The sequence below is a fragment of the Helicoverpa zea genome, chromosome 24, assembly GCF_022581195.2.
Source record: "Helicoverpa zea isolate HzStark_Cry1AcR chromosome 24, ilHelZeax1.1, whole genome shotgun sequence".
Lineage (NCBI taxonomy): Eukaryota > Metazoa > Arthropoda > Insecta > Lepidoptera > Noctuidae > Helicoverpa > Helicoverpa zea.
In genome coordinates this window covers 4,208,211-4,232,272 of record NC_061475.1, presented here as the reverse complement: position 1 = coordinate 4,232,272, position 24,062 = coordinate 4,208,211, and the positions used below count along the sequence as shown (strand labels likewise).

Below are 24,062 nucleotides of genomic sequence, written 5' to 3'. Positions count from 1 at the left end.
TTTCCGTTTACAAAAGTATATGGTACTTACATATATCGACGTCATTACTATCTCCTGGGAATTTACAAGACATCTACAGAACTAACGATATATACGAGTATTCTTTAAGTAAATACGAGTATCTAATAAGAAGTATGTATGTCTCGCTTTATATTTAGGTACGTAATATAGTCTCACTCTAGATATTTTTTGCGTAGGATTTGTTAGGTAAACTTATATATTTTCGTCGACATTACTTATTTAAAAAGATAAATATAGATTCATAAATGATTTGTTTCTCTAATATGTGAAAAGATATCTAACAATAGGTACAAATAATGTATTTTTTTAACAATGCTATAAGCAACATTAATATAGGTACATAAATATTACAGCTCCCACTCTTGAAAATGTACAGTAATATCATTACTCCTGACCCAGCGTTTTATGATAGAATGAGAAAAACTACTGGCCCTTTTTTACGGCCTTACAGTTTTTCTCAACGCTATCCATTTGCTTAAGTTAATGCTTTTAAAGAAAACAAAATGACCTGTGCATTGAATATTGTAGAGATGGTCTATACATTACTTTGTAGTCTTCATAATTAATGAGAACCATTCACACATAAAAATATATATTTTTTATCCATAGTATGATCTATATAAATATTCTAAGTTGGTTCGTTACCTTATCATCACTGATACTGATCATTATTGTATTTTGGGGTAAACATTTCTGCTTCTTAGCCTTTTGGCTAGTTTTGACTACATTTTTACGGGCGGGTGCCAAGTAAATGTAGCGTGTAGTGTGTATGTGTGTGTTGAGGTGTTATGCCATGTTCGTCCAATTGCATGAACTTTCGTACTATGCGACATGTGTTGAGGATTACGGCTTTTTGTAGTAAAATGTAGGTGTGGAGTCTTTAAGGTCTATTAGTTTGAGGCTGTGGTGGAGGTGATTGGGTATGACACCTGTGGTGGAGACGACTATTGGTACTACGTATACTTTATCTTGTCTCCAAATTCTTGTTCCCTCTTCTTTAAGTTCTATTTATTATTGTATATCTCTAACCGACCACGGGACTACAGAGTCCCGGGTTTTTGGAAGGCGAACGTGGGGTCGAAGCCAACACGCTGAAGCCCTTTTGAGACAACTTTAATGAAATGGCGACACAAAACCTTCGATTACCCCTGTATACACTATAGAAATGTACCCAAGGACAATCCCCGGTCCTGTGCTAAACTATTGCTAACTGTGGATGAAAAACTACTTGGGCTATTGTGATGGGATGCTAATGGACTAGGAATGGGTAAACTACGGGAACTATGGCACCTACCGATGACAATGTATTAAATACATGTAAAAATGGCAGGTGGAGACTCGCCACCTCACTTACTGGGCCCCCGGGAATCAGTCGCTAAATCGCAACAAGGGGGCAACAGGTACATGAGGGGCTGAAGGGTGAGGATACCTCGGCGGACTTTAAACGCAGATCACGCGCTCCCTGTGGGTCCAGCATCACCGGCCCACTCGCCACTTACCACAAGGCACCTACCCTCCGAGTGGGCTGCTAACCCTGCTCTAGCGACTCCACTCTGACCGGCCGATGAAGGCAAGCCAAGAGGCGGGAGACCTATCCCCCGTCATGCTTCACTCCGGCAGGCCGGAGATGGGGGACAGTATACTCTCCCTGGAGCACTCGGATATATAGCCCCGTGGGGTCGCTACTCCCCGTCATCCGCCTCAGATGCCCTGCGGGGCTTATTGTATATATTATTTACTTAACAACATTATTCACGTAACCTCACCACTAAAACTATTTAAAACTTTCACAATTTCTACTCTTATTTATAAAATTCGAACACCCTAACTCCATAAAATTACCTCTATTCACTCATATCATTCAACCACATTAACATAAAATCTAAAAAAATACCAACTTTCTCGGCCTTTTCCATCTACCAAACATCATTGGTCCTTATATACGTAACATACCACGTTCCGACTCATGCCTTATAAGACGAATATTAAGCACCCCAGAGATATTTACGGGGAAATAAAAATGCTGTGTCGTCATTCTATTGTGAAATGTGTAGATGTGAAAAGACGGTCTGAAAAGCTCGTGAGAAATTGTTACAGATGGCAAATTGCTGTATGGATTACGGTTTTGGAACTAACTGACGTTTAGGACGTGTTTTTTAGGCTTGTGTAGTGAAACTATTTGTTGTGAATTTATTTACCAACGAGTAAATAAAGAGATGTAGCACAGAGAATAAATGACATATCTTAATTATGAATTTGAATCTGCTGAACTGGAACGGAAAATCTATTTTTTTGGGTCACGTATCCAAATAATGTTAAAATGGGACCCTAAGACGCTGTCCATCTGTCCGTCCGTCCGTCTGACACCAGGCAGGTCTCATGAACCATGATAACTCGCAAGCTAAAATATTCACAGATAATTTACATATTTCTGCTGCCGCAGTAACAACTTTCTAAATTTTCAGTGTCCAATGATTAAACATAACTCATAATTATGGCAAAAACCAGCACTATTATACTACCTATGAAAATGATATCCATGAAAACTGAAAATGGTACCTCAAAAACAACTCGTTCAGATATCCTTTTCCCCATAATTCCATGAGATAGTAAATTTCGTCGCATTAGGGACGTGGACAGCTCAAATCCGGAGCTGACTTATAGCAATGACCTGATCCAATCATCAATTTCAATGGTAATATTTCATATGGTTGGTTCGAGAGAAAAGATTTATGAAGTACTTAGGACAGTAAGGAAAGCTTTATAGAATTTTCTGAAATATCTATTCAACTTGTTACCTCTATTACTTATGTTTTAAAGCTTGTTGAAAAAAGTTTATTTGTTCGACCGCGCTAATATCAGGAAATACTGAACTCATATGAAAAATGATTTCCATCTTAGATAGGTCATTTGGCGAGGAAGGCCATATGCTATGTAAACCAGATTTGCGAAGTAGTTCCAATGGTACACCGTTGAAATTGCTGGCGGAAGTTAGTTTCACATAAAAAATAAACTTGACATCGAAAATGTATATGGTAATGATAATGGCGTCCATGGCCGATTATCAGCTACGGCGGCTGTTCTCATTTAAGGAGATCAGCCAGCTGTGCAGGACCTATTATAGTGCACAAGCATTCGCGCAGATACAGGTGCACTCCCTTTTCCTTCACTCTCTTAATACGACCGTAAAGAGATCAGGATGGTAATTATATAGAATCCATCAATGTGTTTATATGTAACTTTACCACACTCCATTCTATTCTAAATCCAAAACTAACTACTACCGTGATGACATCATTCTAAATTCAAATAAACCATGCATCACGTCTTTTGGCCGACCCAGAAATCTGGTTAACACAAATTAGAATAGGGTCTCCTATCGAATTAAGCTTCGCTCAGCCGTGTTGGCACTCCGCAAACTAAGAGATCTTATTTGCATCAGCCCGAAGGAACCCGAGGCACGGTACAATCTGTACCATGTAAAGGGAAAGCTGATGCAGATGGTTTCGTCAAGGTGGAGAGAAGGAAGAAGAAGCCATCTAGCCGAAATCAATGCGGAACTGCGTTGACTGGTCCGAACATGCTGCTGCGCCCCGCAATACCGACGACGCAGCTGTATGTTTCGCGTTTACATCACTCCACGAAGGTCGAGGAGATCGTGGAGTATATACGAGTCAAGACGAACTGGACCTTAAGAGTCGAGAAGTTGGAGCCGAGACACAATACTAATTTCAAGTCGTTTGTGGTACGTGTGCCGACTCAACATCTCGACATGTTCCAGGAACAGTTTTGGCCGAAAGGTGTCGTTTTCCGGCGATTCCGCGGGAGGCTACGCGACACCACGCAGTGCAACACGACACCGCCTATTCGTGTAAACAAATAGAATTGATGATTGTTTTTTATTTTTGTATGTATTAGTTTATAATTATTTTAATGTTATTTGTGTATTATATTTTCTATGGGCCCTAGTTGCCTGAATTAAAGGAATAAATAAATAAAATAAATAAAAAAAATAAATAAATAAACAATATCAGAGGACTTTCATAAATGTAACTAACTGCATATCTTTTCATGACAAAATTCATGAGATCCTCAAGGCAAACCCGTTGTACACCGACCAAATAAAAGCAACTTCTTCGACTGCAAACTAAGGCTATAGACACAACGAAGACAGACAGAACACAATCACTATTCAACAAATACAATTTGCACAACTCAAATAAGACACGTTAAATTACAAATACGAATGTTGATTCATTAGAACACGAGCACACTACAAACTTTTAGTCGGCCGATAGGTAGTTTGGGATACGAGACGGACTATGAACCTGTTTTTTTTTTTTTAATATCGAGACACTTTTAATAACAGTCGGTTAACCCCATGGATTGATTTACTTGTGTTATGGATGCTAACACAACTGATAAACTACTTAAACTTACATATACATACATTCATGAGAACATACATATTGTAACACCCAGACCACAGCCAACAAATATGCTCATCACATAAATATACCTTACTAGCCGTTTTTCCGCGGTTTCACCCGCGTCCCATGGAAGCTACTGCCCGCACCGGGATAAAATATAACCTGTGTTACTCGCAGATAATATAGCTTTCTAGTGGTGAAAGAATATTTAAAATCGGTCCAGTAGTTTTTGAGTTATCCATTACAACCAAACAAACAAACGAACAAAGTTTTCCTCTTTATAATATTAGTATAGATAAAGGTCGCCGGAAGACACTGGATGCAGGTCGCCTCCAACAGGTATCTGTGGAGATCTAAGGGGGAGGCCTATGCTCAGCAGTGGACGTCCTATGGCTGAGATGATGATGATGATGATGATGATGATAAATATTGACCGTACCAGGAATCGAACCCCGGATCATCAGTTCGGCAGTCCGGCATGGTGACCATTGCTCCAACGTCGAGAAATGATCCACGCATTTCTAAAACAGAAATGCTTCTACAACAGTCGCCCAACAGTTTAGTCGCCAGTGTGTGCGAAGACTTACCGATACACCTTCCACTGTGTGCTCACGGCTTATCAATATTGAAATTGAGTTATCAACGTTTAATCGCGAATAGGTTAGAGTAGGTTTCTGTTTGATTTGTGGAGTTATTGCCAATTGGTGTGAGTAGCTGAAGAGATTGGCTTTCATGACATATTTGATTGGAGTTCAGGATTATTAATTATGCTGGTTTTGTGTGCTGTTGGTGTAGTGGTCGGATGTAGCAGAGCAGAAAGTTGGGGCAATCTTTACTATGCAGTCAGCGAAACATCAAAAATATATGTTTTGTAACTGACTTGCCAAAAAGCGGAGATTCTCGATTCGACCGTTTTATTTTTTATTTTTAATGCTTGTGTTTAATATACCTAACTAGATTCTCCGTGTGAAAAATATATGATGACATACCTATATTGGACTACAGTCGAGCGGCAAAAACATACTAAACTTTATTAAAGTCAATTTTAGGTATTAAACAATGAACATTTTCTGCTTTTGTGGATTATAGGTAAGTACTTTAAAATTTCATTTATTAATTCTTAAATTTATAAATATGCTTATTTCATAATTATCTTTGTTAAATACCTACTTAACAATACAATATGAGTTCGGAGAATAAACATGAATTGAAACGAAATGCTTTTGATAGTCAACAAAAGCCCTCATAGTAATAAAACTGTATAATATTGAAGATTATTAAATATAATATGTTCATTATAACCGTCATTTTGTGCTAGTGGCAAATAATAAGGCATATAACACGACATTAGTATTTTGATTAACCGCATTTCGCCTTATATTCTCCGTACCATACTTATGCATATGTGTAAGGTTCTCTGGAAGTGGCCAGCGAATTTATGAAGGTCACATATCTTCTATCTTATAATATACCTACGTGGCATTGAGGTAGACGTTTAAGTCATTGAACATCCTTGGCAGTCATTACTGGTAGTCAGAAGCCAGTAAGTCTGACACTAGTCTAACCAAGGGGTATTGGGTTGCCCGGGTAACTGGGTTGAGGGGGTCAGATAGGGCAGTCGCTTCTTGTAAAGCACTGGTACTCAGCTACATCCGGTTAGACTGGAAGCCGACCCCAACATAGTTGGGAAATATGCTCGGAGGATGATGATGATGATGAGATCGACGTTTAAGCACAGTTCTCTGTGAAATTCTTTAATTTATTGTTTGAGCTAGGTTAAGTAGGTATCAATAGTTCATCACAGTTGCTCAAAATTGTAAAGTCGATTGAAGTTGACTTGTATTTATACTGTATAAGTAATAAATTCTCGAGGCTTATATTGCCATCATGGACTAACTAATCAGTGAAATAAAAAGAAATGAAGGTGTTCCAATATCAATTACGAGACCAACGAGTTACAGTTTTTTTTTTTTATATATAAATATTAGAAAATGTACTCTTTTCCGTTTACAAATGTACCTATATCGACGCCATTACTATCTCCTGGGAATTTACAAGACATCTACAGAATTAACGATATATACGAGTATTCGTTAGAAATTGTATATATGAAGAAATAAGTATGTCTCGCTGTACCTATATTTAGGGACCTACATAATATGGAAAACCTTTCGCGTAGGTTTTGTTACGTAAACTTATATATTTTCGTCGACATTACTTATTTAAAAAGACATTACATATACATAGATTTATTTCTCTAATATTTGAAAATATATCTAACAAGACAAATAGTTTTTTTTTTTTAATATCATGATCATCATATAATACTGGTACATAAATATAACAGCCCACACTACTCCCACTCCTAAAAATGTACACAAATGTACAGTAATATCATTACTCCTGACCCAACGTTTTATGATAGAATGAGAAAAACTACTGGTCCTTTTTTACGGCCTTACAGTTTTACTCAACGCTTTCCATTTGGTAAAGTTAATGCTACTAAAGAAAACAAAATGATCTGTGCATTGAATATTATAGAGATGTTTTAAAATGAGGATAACTTGGGTATTCATAAAATAATGACAACTATTCTGCACCCATTAAACTCATCATTAAAAAATAATAATTAAAAATAGATAAATAACTATGACAACAATATTGTTAGTACTATGCATATTGTTCATCGCCTCATCTTGACCAATAACACTAATCATATGCATTGAATCTTCACTTGACAAAAGTAATTGCGTTTTTTTTACTTCAAATTTACCAAACACATATTCATACAACAAAATTACATCTAAAAACCTCCCATCGCATATTAACACAAACTAAAAAAAAGACCAACTTTCTCGACCTTTTCCATCTACCAAACATCATTGGTCCTTATATACGTAACATACCACGTTCCGACTCATGCCTTATAAGACGAATATTAAGCACCCCAGAGATATTTACAGGGAAATAAAAATGCTGTGTCGTCATTCTATTGTGAAATGTGTAGATGTGAAAAGACGGTCTGAAAAGCTCGTGAGAAATTGTTACAGATGGCAAATTGCTGTATGGATTACGGTTTTGGAACTAACTGACGTTTAGGACGTGTTTTTTAGGCTTGTGTAGTGAAACTATTTGTTGTGAATTTATTTACCAACGAGTAAATAAAGAGATGTAGCACAGAGAATAAATGACATATCTTAATTATGAATTTGAATCTGCTGAACTGGAATGGAAAATCTATTTTTTTGGGTCACGTATCCAAATAATGTTAAAATGGGACCCTAAGACGCTGTCCATCTGTCCGTCCGTCCGTCTGACACCAGGCAGGTCTCATGAACCATGATAACTCGCAAGCTAAAATATTCACAGATAATTTACATATTTCTGCTGCCGCAGTAACAACTTTCTAAATTTTCAGTGTCCAATGATTAAACATAACTCATAATTATGGCAAGAACCAGCACTATTATAATACCTATGAAAATGATATCCATGAAAACTGAAAATGGTACCTAAAAACAACTCGTTCAGATATCCTTTTCCCCATAATTCCATGAGATAGTAAATTTCGTCGCATTAGGGACGTGGACAGCTCAAATCCGGAGCTGACTTATAGCAATGACCTGATCCGATCATCAATTTCAATGGTAATATCTCATATGGTTGGTTCGAGAGAAAAGATTTATGAAGTACTTAGGACAGTAAGGAAAGCTTTATAGAATTTCCTGAAATATCTATTCAACTTGTTACCTCTATTACTTATGTTTTAAAGCTTGTTGAAAAAAGTTTCTTTGTTCGACCGCGCTAATATCAGGAAATACTGAACTCATATGAAAAATAAAAAATCGGTAAAAAAACTTTTAAGTTAAACGGTTTTATCTTATGTGCACTGAAAACTAGAAAATAAAAAAATAGTTACTTACCTGTCAACCTACGTAGGTGGTCCCGGTCATATTAAACTAAAATAAAAACGTGGGGCCCATTAACTATTGCTGTAGTACTTTCTTCTAGAGGTATAATAGGTGTGGATTGCATCGACTTACTCTAATCGTAACTGGAGATTTTGACAATCAATAATCAGCCGTAGCGGCTTCACCAGCGAACGCCGAGCTCATGATCTACCAAAGTATAAAGATATGCTTTGCCATAGGTAGGATTTCACAGGGGCCCCACGTTTTTATTTTAGTTTAATATGACCGGGACCACCTACGTAGGTTGACAGGTAAGTAACTATTTTTTTATTTTCTAGTTTTCAGTGCACATAAGATAAAACCGTTTAACTTAAAAGTTTTTTTACCGATTTTTTATTTTCTAGTTTTTAGTATTTAATGAAAATGCGTACCGAATATTCCTCATTCTATCTAATTCATTTAGTGTATCATTATTACACGGTCTCTTACCTGACAATTTATTACAATCTAATTCCTCAATACATAGCCCTTCCAGATACTTTTTTTTTTAACAACCCCAGAAATCATCACATGACCTCTCCTGCTGTGGGTCAGCAGCGGTGAGGGAGTGTCAGACTCTTGACTAGAAACCGTTTTGTTCCGTCGTAGGCCTTTTATGTACCAGGGCCGCGGTAACTCTTTCGAACAATCTCGCAGCCCAGGCAGGCCTTGGCCCTGTTGGGCCCCGCTGGAGTTACTGACAGTTTTCTACTTGTGAAGCCCTTTCATTTGATACCCGTATTGGTGGGATTGATAAAAAATTGTTATCAGCCATTTGGTAGCGGCGGCCATCTTAGATTTCAATTTTGCATAGTAAATTGTATTCTACTTGTTGAGACCTTTCATTTGATACCCATGTTGATGGGATTGATAAAACCTACGTTATCCGCCATTTTATAGCGGCCGCCATCTTGGATTTAATTTTTTATAGTATATTGTATTCTGTTTGTTGAGCCCTTTCATTTGATACCCATATTGATGGGATTGATAAAACCTACGTTATCCGCCATCTTAGATTTCAATTTTGCATAGTAAATTGTATTCTACTTGTTGAGACCTTTCATTTGATACCCATGTTGATGGGATTTATAAAACTTAAGTTATCCGCCATTTTGTAGAGGCCGCCATCTTGGATTTTAATTTTATATAGTACATTGTATTCTACTGGTTGAGAACTTTCATTTGATACCCATATTGATGGGATTGATAAAACCTACGTTATCCGCCATTTTGTAGCGGCCGCCATCTTGGATTTCATTTTTTATAGTAAATTGTATTCTACTTGTTGAGTCCTTTCATTTGATACCCATGTTGATGGGATTTATAAAACCTAAGTTATCCGCCATTTTGTAGAGGCCGCCATCTTGGATTTTAATTTTATATAGTACATTGTATTCTACTGGTTGAGAACTTTCATTTGATACCCATATTGATGGGATTGATAAAACCTACGTTATCCGCCATTTTGTAGCGGCCGCCATCTTGGATTTCAATTTTTTATAGTATATTGTATTCTGCTTGTTGAGCCCTTTCATTTGATACCCATATTGATGGGATTGATAAAATATACGTTATCCGCCATTTTGTGCCGGCGGCCATATTGGATTTACAATGTTATTGATATTACTATATTGTATTGTCATCGGATTTAAAGGTGTATACAAAATTTCAGATTAATCGGTTGACAGGAAGAGGGTGAAATTTGAATTACTAAATTTGACCCAAGAATGAATAAATAATAAATAAAACAAACGGGGTAAGCTAAATAAAACCGTTTAATGATTTCCATCTTAGATAGGTCATTTGGCGAGGAAGGCCATATGCTATGTAAACCAGATTTGCGAAGTAGTTCCAATGGTACACCGTTGAAATTGCTGGCGGAAGTTAGTTTCACATAAAAAATAAACTTGACATCGAAAATGTATATGGTAATGATAATGGCGTCCATGGCCGATTATCAGCTACGGCGGCTGTTCTCATTTAAGGAGATCAGCCAGCTGCGCAGGACCTATTATAGTGCACGAGCATTCGCTCAGACAGAGGTGCACTCCCTATTCCTTCACTCTCATAACCCAATGGGACGGCAATCCGACACGACCAGAAAGAGATCAGGATGGTAATTATATAGAATCGATCAATGTATATGTAACTTTACCACACTCCATTCTATTCTAAATCCACCTTAACCCCTTGTATCCACGCGAGACGGGCAATTGTGTCTTTTCTATAGTTCTATAAACTACTTACTACCGTGATGACGTCATTCTAAATTCAAATAAACCATGCATCACGTCTTTTGGCCGGCCCAGAAATCTGGTTAACACAAATTAGAATAGGGTCTCCTATCGAATTAAGCTTCGCTCAGCCGTGTTGGCACTCCGCAAACTAAGAGATCTTATTTGCATCACAGTACCGTTAATTCATTTTATCTTTTGCCCCCGTTTTAAGACGTAAACGGTGGAAATACTTCAAGGAAATGGATGCTGTCTTGATAAAATTGAAACTAGTTTTGCATACATTTTCTTTTCTTTTGCAGTTGCAATGCAATTCTTTTCGTTGTTAGGGGTGTTTGAACATGGATTGTTAAGTGGTGAGGTGTCATTTTGAATTTTGTTAAGTTACGGAATTTTACTAACGGCCAGTTTCTTCATCAAAAGTTAAAGTTAAAGTAATGTCTAAAGTAAAAGTAACGGTCAAATTCGTTTTTTCAAGGCTAAAGTGACTGCAAAACTAATAGAAAAATTTAATTTGACCGTTACTTTTACTTTAGACATTACTTTGACTTTTACTTTGGCTTTAACTTTTGATGAAGAAACTGGCTGTTAGGCGTATTAAGTGTGGACAAAAACATTAATAGGTACGTAAGTATTAACTGCATATCTTCCTTATATTATATACTACTTTTTTGTACACACGTTGGAAGGAGGTATTTCCCTCAACGATAAAAATAAGGCAATATTTATGAAATAAACTGACAAAGTATGTACTTTTTAAAAGTTCATTAAATATGACCGAAATCCTAATTAAATTATGTATTTAGATCAGATAACTATTCCATATTAATTTTCTATTACTTTAAACTCCAAAACCACAATATTGCCATATATATTTCCAATACGAAATCTAACCCCGAAACTTCACGTCAGACACGATCTAAATAATTCCTAGTGGTCGACGGCGACGGTTGGATCCCGATTGTCAATGTACTGAACGATTTATTGCCAAACTAACGTACCACTAAGTTTAAGGGTCAACTCGAAGGTCCAAAAACTTTGGTCCTTTTATACGACATGCAAGTTTTGTTTCTTATTTGTATTTGTATTTTGTGGGGGATGAAGTGATAGTATTGGGATTTGGATATGTTGATTGCTTGGTGAGTAATATTCTGTTTAAAATTATAGTATTGTTAGAGACATTTTAATACAATGTGATAAATGGAATTTAAACTAAAAAAAAAATATAATTCTTTAATACTGTATTTTTTTATTAAATTGTTATAATTTACAATAGTTTAGTAGTTACCGCTTCTAAGCTGTTCCCCAGTCTAAGCTACTTCCACACCATTTTTCGGCCAAATCAGTTCAGTCTTTCTAGCGGAAAGAAAATCATTAGTTACTCTATAAGTAGAGTTATTCTTTTACATATATACCTATAGATTTATTTCATATTCCAACATATAACACTTCAACATTTCCCTACAACATGTAAAACATCGCACCACCGCGTCATATTTATGCACATTTGTTAGAGGCCGAATTCAAGGTGTTGATTCCGACTACAACCGTTGCCAACCTTTGGCGGGCGGGCACAAATCAAATCAATCGGTAAGGCAGGCAAACATTTTCCAATATTCGCCGCAGAAAATATTTCTAGAGGTGTTCGCTCTCCAACTCTTGGATTATAGAATAGGGGGTCGCGTGGAGTAGGGTTTTTAATGTCCTAGGTTACCTACCTTTAAAGTCTTACCTTATATTATGACATAGGTATGATTCGAGACATATCAGACTTAAAGCGATATTGGAAAGTTTCCATACCTAAACCTTAATAATTTCAAAACCACATATTATCTATTTACTTACTATATCTTTTAATATTTTAGCATACCATTTTTTTAAAGTAATTAAGCCTCTGTCTTTTCCCACCACAATCAACCTCCTTCGATTCCAATTTTGTTTGGGATTCACGCAGCATATCGTCTTCCATACTCCTATTAAGCATCATTTTACCAGTATCATTTCATCGTTGTTTAATCTTTCAGAACTGTCCTATCAATTGCTGACCTAAAAATTATTTTCAATATCCACAAAAAATATTTCTTCACCTGCTCCCATACCTTTCGCTATTCTCGCGACAATCATATGTACCAGTGTCACAGTGTGGTTATTTTTATTCTGCGCCTTCGTGACTTCTGTTTATTTTGTAGCTAGGATCGTTGCCGCTGATTTCTTGTACAACAATGTTCTGCTTATATTTTCATGTCACTCGTTAGCCTTGTTTTTCTGAAGGATTGGTTCTAGAGATTCTTTGCTTATTTTGAAAGATTAGTCATTAGGTATGAAAACTTTGATAAGGAATTAAGTGCAGGCAGTTTTATAATCTTGTATTAAGTAACGAGCAAATGATGCGGTGGAAACAAAACCAGGCCTCAGATTTAAGGACCAAAAAGTTACGATGAAAAATTGATGTCTTCTTTTCGTAATCTCTTGATACCTCTAGAACTGTTAGTTTTAATAAATGACAATGAAACTGTGTTCAAATAAATTAACGAACATTTTAGCTAACAAATGCGTACAGAACTCAAATAGGCTGAATGTAAGTATATAGTAATGTGTATAGTCAGACATAACTTCATCTACTTAATTAAATACACTGAAACTTCATCATAACTTTTGAGTCAATTTATTCTAAGAACACCCGTTAAGTGTTTAAATCAATAAAACAAAACAAATTACTAAGAACTCGTTAGCTCATACATCATAAGTTTTTACTAATCAAAGTTCTTCAAGTAATTTTGAAAGTCGTATAAACTGTGACCTAAGTTTAAGTTTCATAGAAAGTTGTTTGATGTTTGTGTAGTCGTATTATTTTATGAAAGAAAGACTAAGATAAATCATAAAGAATGTAAATCAAACTACCCTAACAAGTAAAGTTATTAATCTACACATAGATACTATTGATTATAATTTATATGTAACACTCTTATAAACGGCTCAAGTCTAATCCTTTATCAAAAAGATTTAAGACATAATTTTTGACCTATCAAGTTGGGCTACATTTAAAATGACAACATTCTGAAAATCAATATATCGAACAAGGTCTTTAAACATTTTATTCCTCAAATCATAGATAGACAGACAAAAACTATATATCTCACGTTTAAAGCTACCATGTCTCGAACAAAAACCTAAAACTTTCATGTCTACTTTTTCCTCAAATCTACAACTTGAGCACTGTTTTATCCAGATCAGTTTTTAGTCAGTAACAAAACTCCCCGGCGGTTCCTACGCACGTCTGCCCACGTTACCTGTGCTGTTTCACAAATAAGACTCAACGTGTCGGCTAAAACATGTTGCTGCTATCAAAATAGGGGGTTTGTGAACGCTTATACTTTTGTCCTTTAAGAGATTTTGGATGACGTCGCGATATTGTGTTAGATTTCAAAAGAGGTAGTTTTCGAATAGATTTTTAAATATTCGGCGTTACAGCCGAAAGACGTTTGAACTCACGGCTAGACAACGCCACTTTGCTCGATCTTCAGTAACCTGCATCCACTGCTTCCCAGCAACCTTGGTCAGGTCGTCCGTCCATCTAGTGGGAAGCCTCTACCCAAAAATAAACATTCACAAATAGGCTTTAGTTCAATTTTAGGCCAGATATTTCACATAAAATAAAATTGTAAGAAATACTTTCAAGGAATAAAGATCAGACCTAACTTATGACGTAATTAAAGAAGTAGCTACAGACACTTTTAATGGCATCAATCATTACGAAGAGAATTCATCAATCATTCATTTAAGTCCTTCAAATCCAAGGGCATCGGCCTACAGCGCTTCAACTTTAAGAGTTATTACAGACGACCGATAATAAGTTGGTCCTATAAAAATTGGTTAAAGCACTCTTTTATTTATCTCTCTAATGGATGTCTCCGTTTATTAAAAGAAGGAAACAATCGTAGATTGTATTAAGCTCTTCAAAAATTCACCTAATATGTTTAGGATATGTCTTATTAGTATAGGTATACATCACAAGATACTGAGTTGTACAGGTGACTGGCGCGCGGCACGGGTGTCGCTATGTTATCTAATGAATCATCATGGTAAACACCTATTCATTAGCGATGGCCAAGCGTAATATTAACTATTTACAATTCTTTTATCAAAATGTGCGGGGCTTACGCACTAAAACCAATATTTTTTATGAGAACATTTTATCATCAGAAAGCGACATTTTAATGTTTACTGAGACATGGCTACATGATGGCATCTCGGACTCAGAGCTATGTAATGACGTTTATGATTTATTTATTAGACGTGATCGCGGCTCGTTGGGCGGTGGGGTTATGATTGCCTGTGCTTCGCGGCTACAAGCGCGCGCGCGCACCGAGTGGGACCGTCCTGATCTCGAATGCATCTGGATAACTGTTCCAGCTCGAGTGCTTGGCGTGAGTCGCAATTTGCACGTCGCAACTGTTTACCTGCCGCCTGACCGCGCGCTCCCGGTACGTATTGAATTGCTATCGCAGATAATCACTGAGGTTATCGACCAGAACCCAAATGATTATTTACTTATATCGGGCGATTTTAACTTGCCGGGTGTTGAATGGACAAGTGGACACCCAGTGCTGCTGAAGAGGGGTGCTGTTGAGATACAGAACTCCGCATCTCACCTTATTAACACAACGCGGTGTTGCGGTTTGAATCAATATAACTTTTTAACTAATTCTCATAATCATACACTTGACTTAATATTTGCAAATTTTTCTAACACCACTATGAGATCAAGCTGTCCTTTAGTACCCGAAGACACGTTTCACCCTGCAATTGTAGTTCAAGCTGTAGATATTTTAATTCCTCCTTTGAAATTGAAGTCATTTCAAAAGCATTTTTTTGGCAGAGGTAATTATGAACGTATTAATAGCGAGTTGCTTGAGTATGATTGGGGATTGGTTTGTGATAGTGGCTCTGGACTTGACCGCGTGATAGAAATGTTCTACTCTGTGATTAACTCAGTTATTGATAAATATGTTCCAAAAAGTACAGTCGGCGGTGCTTACAGTTACCCTGTCTGGTACAGTCGGGCATTGATAAATGTAATTAAGGAAAAGTCTAAGGCTCACCGCTTATGGAAGAAATACTCGAATCCCCATGATTACGCGACTTTTGCGCTTTTAAGAGATCGACAAAAAAAGATGCAAAAGGAGTGTCATAAAAGTTTTATCTAGACACACGGCAGTGTGTCCGCCAAGTTCGAGCAAAAAAGCGACACACCGGCCGTGGGTTATATTACACGAACCATTTCGGGCCAAATTCGACCCCCCTGTAACTCAAAATCTATTTTATTTACGCATATCAAATTTCTAGTATCTGTTGAGACCCCCTCACTTATCTAAAATACAAAATTTCATTAATATACCTATTGTAGGTCTTGAGATATTGACGTCAGAAAATCGTTATTTTTAAACGGTTTTATTTAGCTCACCCCGTTTGTTTTATTATTTATTCATTCTTTTTTGGGTCAAATTTAGAAATTGAAATTTCAGTGCCTTCCTGTTGTCAGATTGATCTGAAATTTGGTACACACCTTTAATTCCGATGACAATACAATATAGTAATATCAATAACATTGTAAATCCAAGATGGCCGCCGGTACAAAATGGCGGATTACATATTTTTCCACAACCCCCTCAATATGGGTATCAAATGAAAGGGCTACTCAAGTAGAATACTGTCAGCAACCCCAACGGGGCCCAACAGGGCCAAGGCCTGCCTGGGCTGCGGGATTGTCCTAAAGAGTTACCGTGGTCGTGGTACATAAAAGGCCTACGACGAAAAAGAACGGTTTTTAGTCAGTAAGAGTCTGGCACTCCCTCACCGCTGCTGACCCATGTATAGAATGAAGAATATTCGGTAGGCATTTTCATTAAATACTAAAAACTAGATAATAAAAAATCGGTAAAAAAACTTTTAAGTTAAACGGTTTTATATCTTATGTGCACTGAAAAATAAAAAATAAAAAACAGTTACTTACCTATAAACCTACGTAGGTGGTCCCGGTCATATTAGACTAAAATAAAAACGTGGGGCCCTCTGAAATCCTACTTATGGCAAAGCATATCTTTATACTTTGGTAGATCGTGAGCTCGGCGTTCGCTGATGAAGCCGCTACGGCTGATTATTGATTGTCAAAATCTCCAGTTATGATTATAGTAAGTCGATGCAATCCACACCTATTATACCTCTAGCTAGAAGAAAGTATTACAGCAATAGTTACGGAATGGGCCCCCTACCTATTGTAGGTCTTGAGATATTGACGTCAGAAAATCGCTATTTTTACTATACACTTATTCACTTATTCACTGACTCACTCATCAAAAACCTAGACCACTTCCAATGGTCGTATTGACTTGAAATTTGGCATGGAGGTAGGTCTTTATGTCAAGTTAAAGGGAAAAATCTGAAAATGGCCAAGTGTGAGTCGGTTTCAAAATAATGAAGGTGTTTTATACCCGGTGTAAATTTATTCCCCTAAGGAACTAAAACGAACTAAATTTATCTATATTTATATAATATATCTTCGAATGGTACAAAGGTTTGTATTTAGTCAAAGTAAAGTAAAAATCTGAAAACGGCCAAGTGTGAATTACTTTCGAAAATAACGAATGTGTAACTTTGATCCACGAACATAATATATGATAACATGTCATGTCAGTCAGTTGGTAAATCTAGTCCATTTAGTTAATCTAGTTCATTTCTTTGTAAGAAACATAGTGCATATTAAAAAATCTAAAAAATAGTATAAATGAGACATTTCTTTAACTAACTTCATCATAAGAAAAAAATAAAATAAACAACCTTACAAAAATAAATGAAATCCCACCCAAAACAAAAATGTGAAAGACTGCCAAGTTCGATAATATGGGAATGCTTCGCCTATAAAAGAAGTGAGATCTGAATAAGTACCAAGTTCCATACACATACCTCAGTTAAAAATAGTTACTTTTTAATGATGATTACTTGGCAAGTTTTAATAGAAAATTAAATACTTGATTCATTGCGCTTAGTAGGTTTATAACAAGGTGTATGAAAACTTGCCAAGTAACATCATTAAAAAAGTAACTATTTTTAACTGAGGTATGTGTATGGAACTTGGTACTTATTCAGATCTCACTTCTTTTATAGGCGAAGCATTCCCATATTATCGAACTTGGCAGTCTTTCACATTTTTGTTTTGGGTGGGATAAATAGATCACAGGAGAACATAAAAAACTCACCCAAACAATAGGCATGATGACAAATTTTTAAATTCCTTTGTATGATGTAGGTATACGTCTATTTTATACGGAAAATCATTAATTTAAAAAAAATGCGAAGTTTTTTTGTCAAATAATTGCATTTTTCTCTGTCCACTTTGAATCCGGCGCGAAAACGCTTGTCAGTGTCATGCCGTCACTTGTGACGTCACGCCTTGGGTTGACAAGATGCAAGTAAACAACGCTCGTTCAATAATTAAGTTTTTTTGTATTATTAAATAGGAATTCGAAAGTGTATAAGTGGTGTGGGGTCCCCCAGTGTAAGAACACATCCATAACAATTCATTTTAAGTTTTTTGTGTACGTTTCTCTGGTTTCTCACATTAAAAAATACGAAAAAAGTGGCTTAAACTTGCAAGGCGAGATTCAAAACCAATATTGCCCAGTATTTTTTACCCACACCATTATTTTTGTGAAGATCATTTTGATGTAAGTTTTTACATAGTTTTCTAGATTCTAGTATAATATAGGTTTTGTACGAGGTCTAAATGGTAAAAAACCGGCCAAGTGCGACTCGGACTTACCCACGAAGGGTTCCGTACCATAAAAAAAATCACGTTTGTTGTATGGGAGCCACCCAAATTATTTATTTTATTCAAATTTTCAGTATTTGTTGTTATAACGGCAACAGAAATATATCATCTGTGAAAAATCCAACATGGACGGACGGACGGACGGACGGATGGACGGACGGATGGACGGACGGACAGAGGAGCGAAAACAATAGGGTCCCGTTGTACCTTTTGGGTACGGAACCCTAAAAAGGTGCACAACTGTCTGTTACTTTTAGTTTACACATAGACATAATACATCTTTTTTGCATCCTAAAGATATCTTTATTTGATGCCAAAAACTCTCCTAGCACATATCGATTCTAGGCAAATTAGCGTTGTTTGCCTAATCAATCCTTGCTTCATGATTCGTGTTATTTTATATTCGATTTTAATAACATTTACATTCAAATAGTACTCGTTATAAACAATTAATTAATGAAAACACAGAGATTCGCAGAGGAAGTTTACAATACGAAATGTGACGTTTGTGCGAGTTTTTAATGCGTCGACCAAAAGGTGACGTCACGTGCTCTGATTGGTGTTCAAGATATCATGGCGGATTGCCATATTTTAGTTTTATTTTATAAAAATAAATATTAATGACATTATTATAAAAGAAAACAATGCGCGTTTTATATTCCAAGCTTCAACTTTAATTTAATAAGTATAATATTTTAATGATTTTTAATTACTGTCATCATGCCTATTCTGGGCATATGTTAAAGCTAGGAAAAAGAATAAAAATAGTTATCCGAAATACATGACATATGATACGAACCTATTAACTAGTGAGACCGAAATATGTAACTGCTTTTAATGATTATTTTTACAAAAATTTCAGCTGTAAGCGTGGGACCTATACCCCCTTCTCGCCTGATAATGAAACATCTGGTGACACATTACATAATCTAACTATTGACAGCGCGATTATTCTGAAACTGTTGCAGAACTTGGATACCTTAAAGGGTTCAGGAAGTGACTGCATACCACCTCTTTTCTTCGTTAAATGCGCTCAATCCCTATTCTTACCAATCACATATATTTTCAACAGGTGTTTCAGTGAGGGATACTGTCCATCTGTATGGAAAACGGCCCATATTGTGCCCGTATATAAAAAAGGTTGCAAAACACATATAGAAAACTATCGTCCCATTTCAATATTAAATGTTTTAGGAAAAATTATGGAAAAAATTGTTCATAACTATATTTATCCAACGTTATCAAAATTAATTCCACAAGAACAACACGGGTTTATCAAAGGTCGGTCTACTAACACTAATTTAGCTGTATTTATTGAAAATGTTGCTCGAGATATGGATGGTGGTGGACAGGTTGACGTGATCTACACGGATTTTGAGAAAGCTTTTGACCGCGTGGATCACATCATCCTTCTGCGTAAGCTACAAGAGCTTGGAATTCATGGTAACTTGCTCAGGTGGTTTGAGTCATACCTTAAAAATCGATCTCAAATTGTTACATTGGGTGGAGTAAGGTCTGACTGCGTAAAAGTGCCATCTGGTGTGCCCCAGGGCTCAATTTTAGCTCCATTGCTTTATTCAGCGTACCTATACGATATAGGCGCACGTGTGCTTAACGCAAGGTTTCTGATGTATGCTGACGACACCAAGATTTTTATGACTATTCAAAATAAAGATGATTGTGACAAGCTACAAGAAGATTTAAATAGACTAACAGACTATTGTAATACCAATAGAATAAATGTAAATGTTAACAAATGCCAGACTGTAACATTTACTAGGAAGCGAAATACGATTCAATACACTTATAATATTAGTGGTGGCAGTATTGTACGCTGTAATGTTATCAGGGATCTTGGTGTCGTCCTTGACTCAAAACTTCTGTTTTCGGAACATGTGTCCTATATCGTTGGTAAAGCATACAAAATTCTTGGATTCATTATGCGAATATGTAAAGTGTTTACCGATACAGATTGTATCAAAATCCTATACTTTGCGTATATACGCAGTATATTAGAATACTGTAGCAGCATATGGAATCCACACTACCTAGTATACATACAGCAGATAGAATCCATACAATCTAAGTTCATTAAATATCTTAACTATCGCACGGGTTTCAGACAAAAAGATTACCTTCTGTCATGCAAACATCATAACATACTTTCATTGCAGGACAGGCGATCGATTTTGGACATGGTATTTCTATATAACGTTTGTAATGGGAACATAGATTGCGTTGCTCTAAGTAACTTAGTTCTTAGACTGAGCACTCCGTCTCGACGGACTAGGCACACACAGTTTTTCAGTGTACCACAAAATAGTACAAACTACGCGCAGAACTTGGTCATTGGTAGGATTTTAAGAAATTACAACAAAAAATTCTCTCATCTTGATGTATTTTACTACACAAAAGGTATGTTCAGGAAGCTACTTGTATCCTCTGTACTTGACGAACTGACTAATGATTACAAATAGAAACAAATTAACAGAAGGCATATATAGGTAGTCACTGTACACATACACACACACACACGCACGCACACACAAATTCATTCAATACTTCTCATGTACACTCCTTTAACATTTATACCTACAACTATAAAACTCGCAACGCTATGCAAAGATGATACTAGCATATAAAGCAATCTGTTCTGTAGCAATTATATGTAAAGTTATAAAATTGTAAATCCGTAATTGGCTGTAAGGTTGATTTTAAGTACCTATGTTAAGCAAATGTTGAGAGCTGTGGATTTTGTGATAACAATAAATAAATAACATGCGGTAAGGATACCTCGATGATCGGCTTCAATCGGATAGTCCGATATTGGACAAAAAATCGGTTGCAAAAAGAGATTCGCCTGTTCCTGACCTTAGAAGAGAACTCGTGTTTCAAATTCAAAATTTTCAGATAAACCGGGAGCTTATCTGCTGGATTAGGATTATTCCGAAGTTTATAGAATGCCTGTTATCGACTTTGGGAGTTTTGGACCGTGTTTTTTTATGTCAACCCGGGTAAATTCGAAATTAGTTTCAATACCTGGCTGTCTATGAATTTCGACTTTCAGTGTCAGAATTTGTTATTCAAATTAAGATTGCGTGTTTATTTTAATAAAAGTTCTTGATAATATGATTTATATTTTGTGGCTTGAATATTTTTTAAAGTTAGGAGACTTTTTTATATAACTTTTGAGCCCATTTTTAGCAGACTATGTCCTTCGTACAGAAACGGTTTGTACCCCAATTAACAACTTAGCCTTTTAAGTATTTACGCCTTTTATCGACCCTCTCCGAATCTATAACAAAACCTATTATAAAATGAGTAGTTTGACGCGCTTATCTCATAAACTACTTGAGCGATTTGAAAAAATCTGTTAGTTTTAGAAAGCCCATTTATTGCAGACTGTTTGCGCAGTTAGTTTCCAAGGGACGTGGATGAAAACGTTGATGGAAGCTAGTGTTCAGCATACGCTCATATAGAACTACTTCGGCACCCTGGATCCATATCGCATCCATTGATTAATCACCGTAATTAAAAGATAAACAACGTTTGTCATATCGCATTATTTGTATAGTCTTTGTCAGTCACTCCTCTTCTGAAACTAGGGTCAGTTTTACTCCGTGTACCGTATATCAGACAAAACACAACTCCAGCCCAATGCAACCAGGTCACTTGGAAACTGTTGTAGCGAGGCAGACAATGCTAAAGTCACTTCACTTAATGTATTGCTGTCTTTGAGATACTTACACCTGAGATTACTAGGGGTGTAAGATGTTGGTGATGTGGTTCAAAAAAATTGTCGCGGGTTGTAGGGAATTCCAATAATTTACAAGGAAGATAAGTAGACATGTATTGATACAAGTTACATGAAAGAATAGAAGAGTGTTTGAGATAAGTGATAGCGACTTATAGTGTGGTTATACTAAATAAAGAATTACGTCTAGAATAAGAGGCTCCTTTCGCACTACTAGGTATTTACTTAATAAATTAATGTTAACAGACGGGACCATACTTCGTTGATCTACGTGGATAAAAAAGTTGACAGGACAGTCCTTGCTTCTCTGGTGGTAAGATTAAGGTGTAAGTTTTCACAGACTATAAATAAAGGCTACTTTGGCTGACAAAAACGATCATTTTATTATGGAATCAAACATTTTGAGGAACTGTAGGTTTTTACATCAACCGCCATGACATACTTACTTTATTATGTAGTTTACACATTCGGGCTTTAGACAATACCTGGTAATCAAAAATTAACTAAATCAGTGAGTGAGAAGTCAACTGAGATAAAAAAGAATCGAGATCACATAGTACGGCTACCAAGTTTGAACAACTCAATTTGCAAAATTAGTACTCTTGTTACGTTGATAATAATCTCCGAGACAGTAGTAAAGTTACAATGCAATGTTTAGTTTAATTACCTAGGTACTGAACGTAGTAAACTGTACTAAAGTTACGATAGTGCGTATTACTAAGTTTACGGTGTTAAAAGTACCAATAGTCTAAATTGAATGACTAGGTACTTGCTGTTTCCCGCATTTTCTCTCATTCTTTCTTACCGCAGTTGGATAAAGTATAACCCAAGTTGCCCACGGATAATGAAATTTTCTAACAGTGAAAGAATTTTGAAAATCAGTTCAGAAGTTTTGGAGCATTTAGGGTGCAAAAAAATAGTTTCCAATTCGTAATTTTTTTTAAAAAAAGCTCAAGCTATTAAGAACCGCGATGAATTTTCAATACCATTTACATTTAAATATGTATTTAGTTATGATTGACTGTTCTTAAACAACATAAAATGTTAATGATGTGATTGTAGGTAATTCTTTCTCATAATATGATGTAAGGTATTAAAATAATAAACAAAAAACGGGCCAGCTGGAAGAGATTTCTAATGAAATAAGCTGTGCCTTTGTACTATCTTTTCTATTTTTCTTCTTCTCTGTATTCTGTGTGTGTGTACATAAATTGTTAAATAAAATAAATAAATAAAAAAATATATTCTGCAAATTAAAATATGAACTCCTCCCCGTAGACAGCTCCCTGTAAACAAACATTTTAACAAAATTGCATAAAGGAAACTCTTCGTACATTTTCGCGTTACTATTTCCAGCTTAAAAGATATTTTTGAAATACAAATTCCGAAAACAAATTCCACTCCTTAGCTTTGCTCATAATAAATGAGCAGTGATATAACAAATGGCGAGTTTTTGGTTCCAGAAAACGTTGTCCGGAGGGAAATCAGGATTTTGGCGTATCATGTTATCAATGTAAAGGTAGATGAGGTTTCGTATCGCTGAGATCCCTTGGTTGCTTTCAGCTTAAAGACACCTGTAGAGCAAATTGGGATAGTCTATTTTTCTGATGCGGGATTTTTTTTCAACAATGTTTCAGCACCCCGATATCGTACATGGTACTTATTTTTGTAAAAAATACCTGCCGAATTGAGAACCTCCTCCTTTTTAGGAAATTGGTTAACAAGATGAATTGATAGTAACAAGGAAGTAAAAATGATGATTATGGCCCTAAGTCAAAAAAACGATACCCCATATAATTTTCCTACTCCTACAACTTTAGGACTTATGTAAGCAAATCTTACGAA

At 36.1% G+C, this 24,062-nt stretch overlaps 1 protein-coding gene across 1 annotated transcript; it reads left to right on the top strand.

Moving 5' to 3' along the window:
- The first annotated feature begins 14,623 nt into the window (after positions 1–14,623).
- On the top strand, positions 14,624–19,588 carry LOC124642343. Its single transcript, XM_047180732.1, has 3 exons — positions 14,624–15,836; positions 17,858–17,898; positions 19,190–19,588. The coding sequence occupies exons 1-3, from the start codon at positions 14,715–14,717 to the stop codon at positions 19,299–19,301; spliced, it is 1,275 nt and encodes a 424-aa protein (XP_047036688.1). The 5' UTR covers positions 14,624–14,714; the 3' UTR covers positions 19,302–19,588.
- Positions 19,589–24,062: the final 4,474 nt, after the last annotated feature.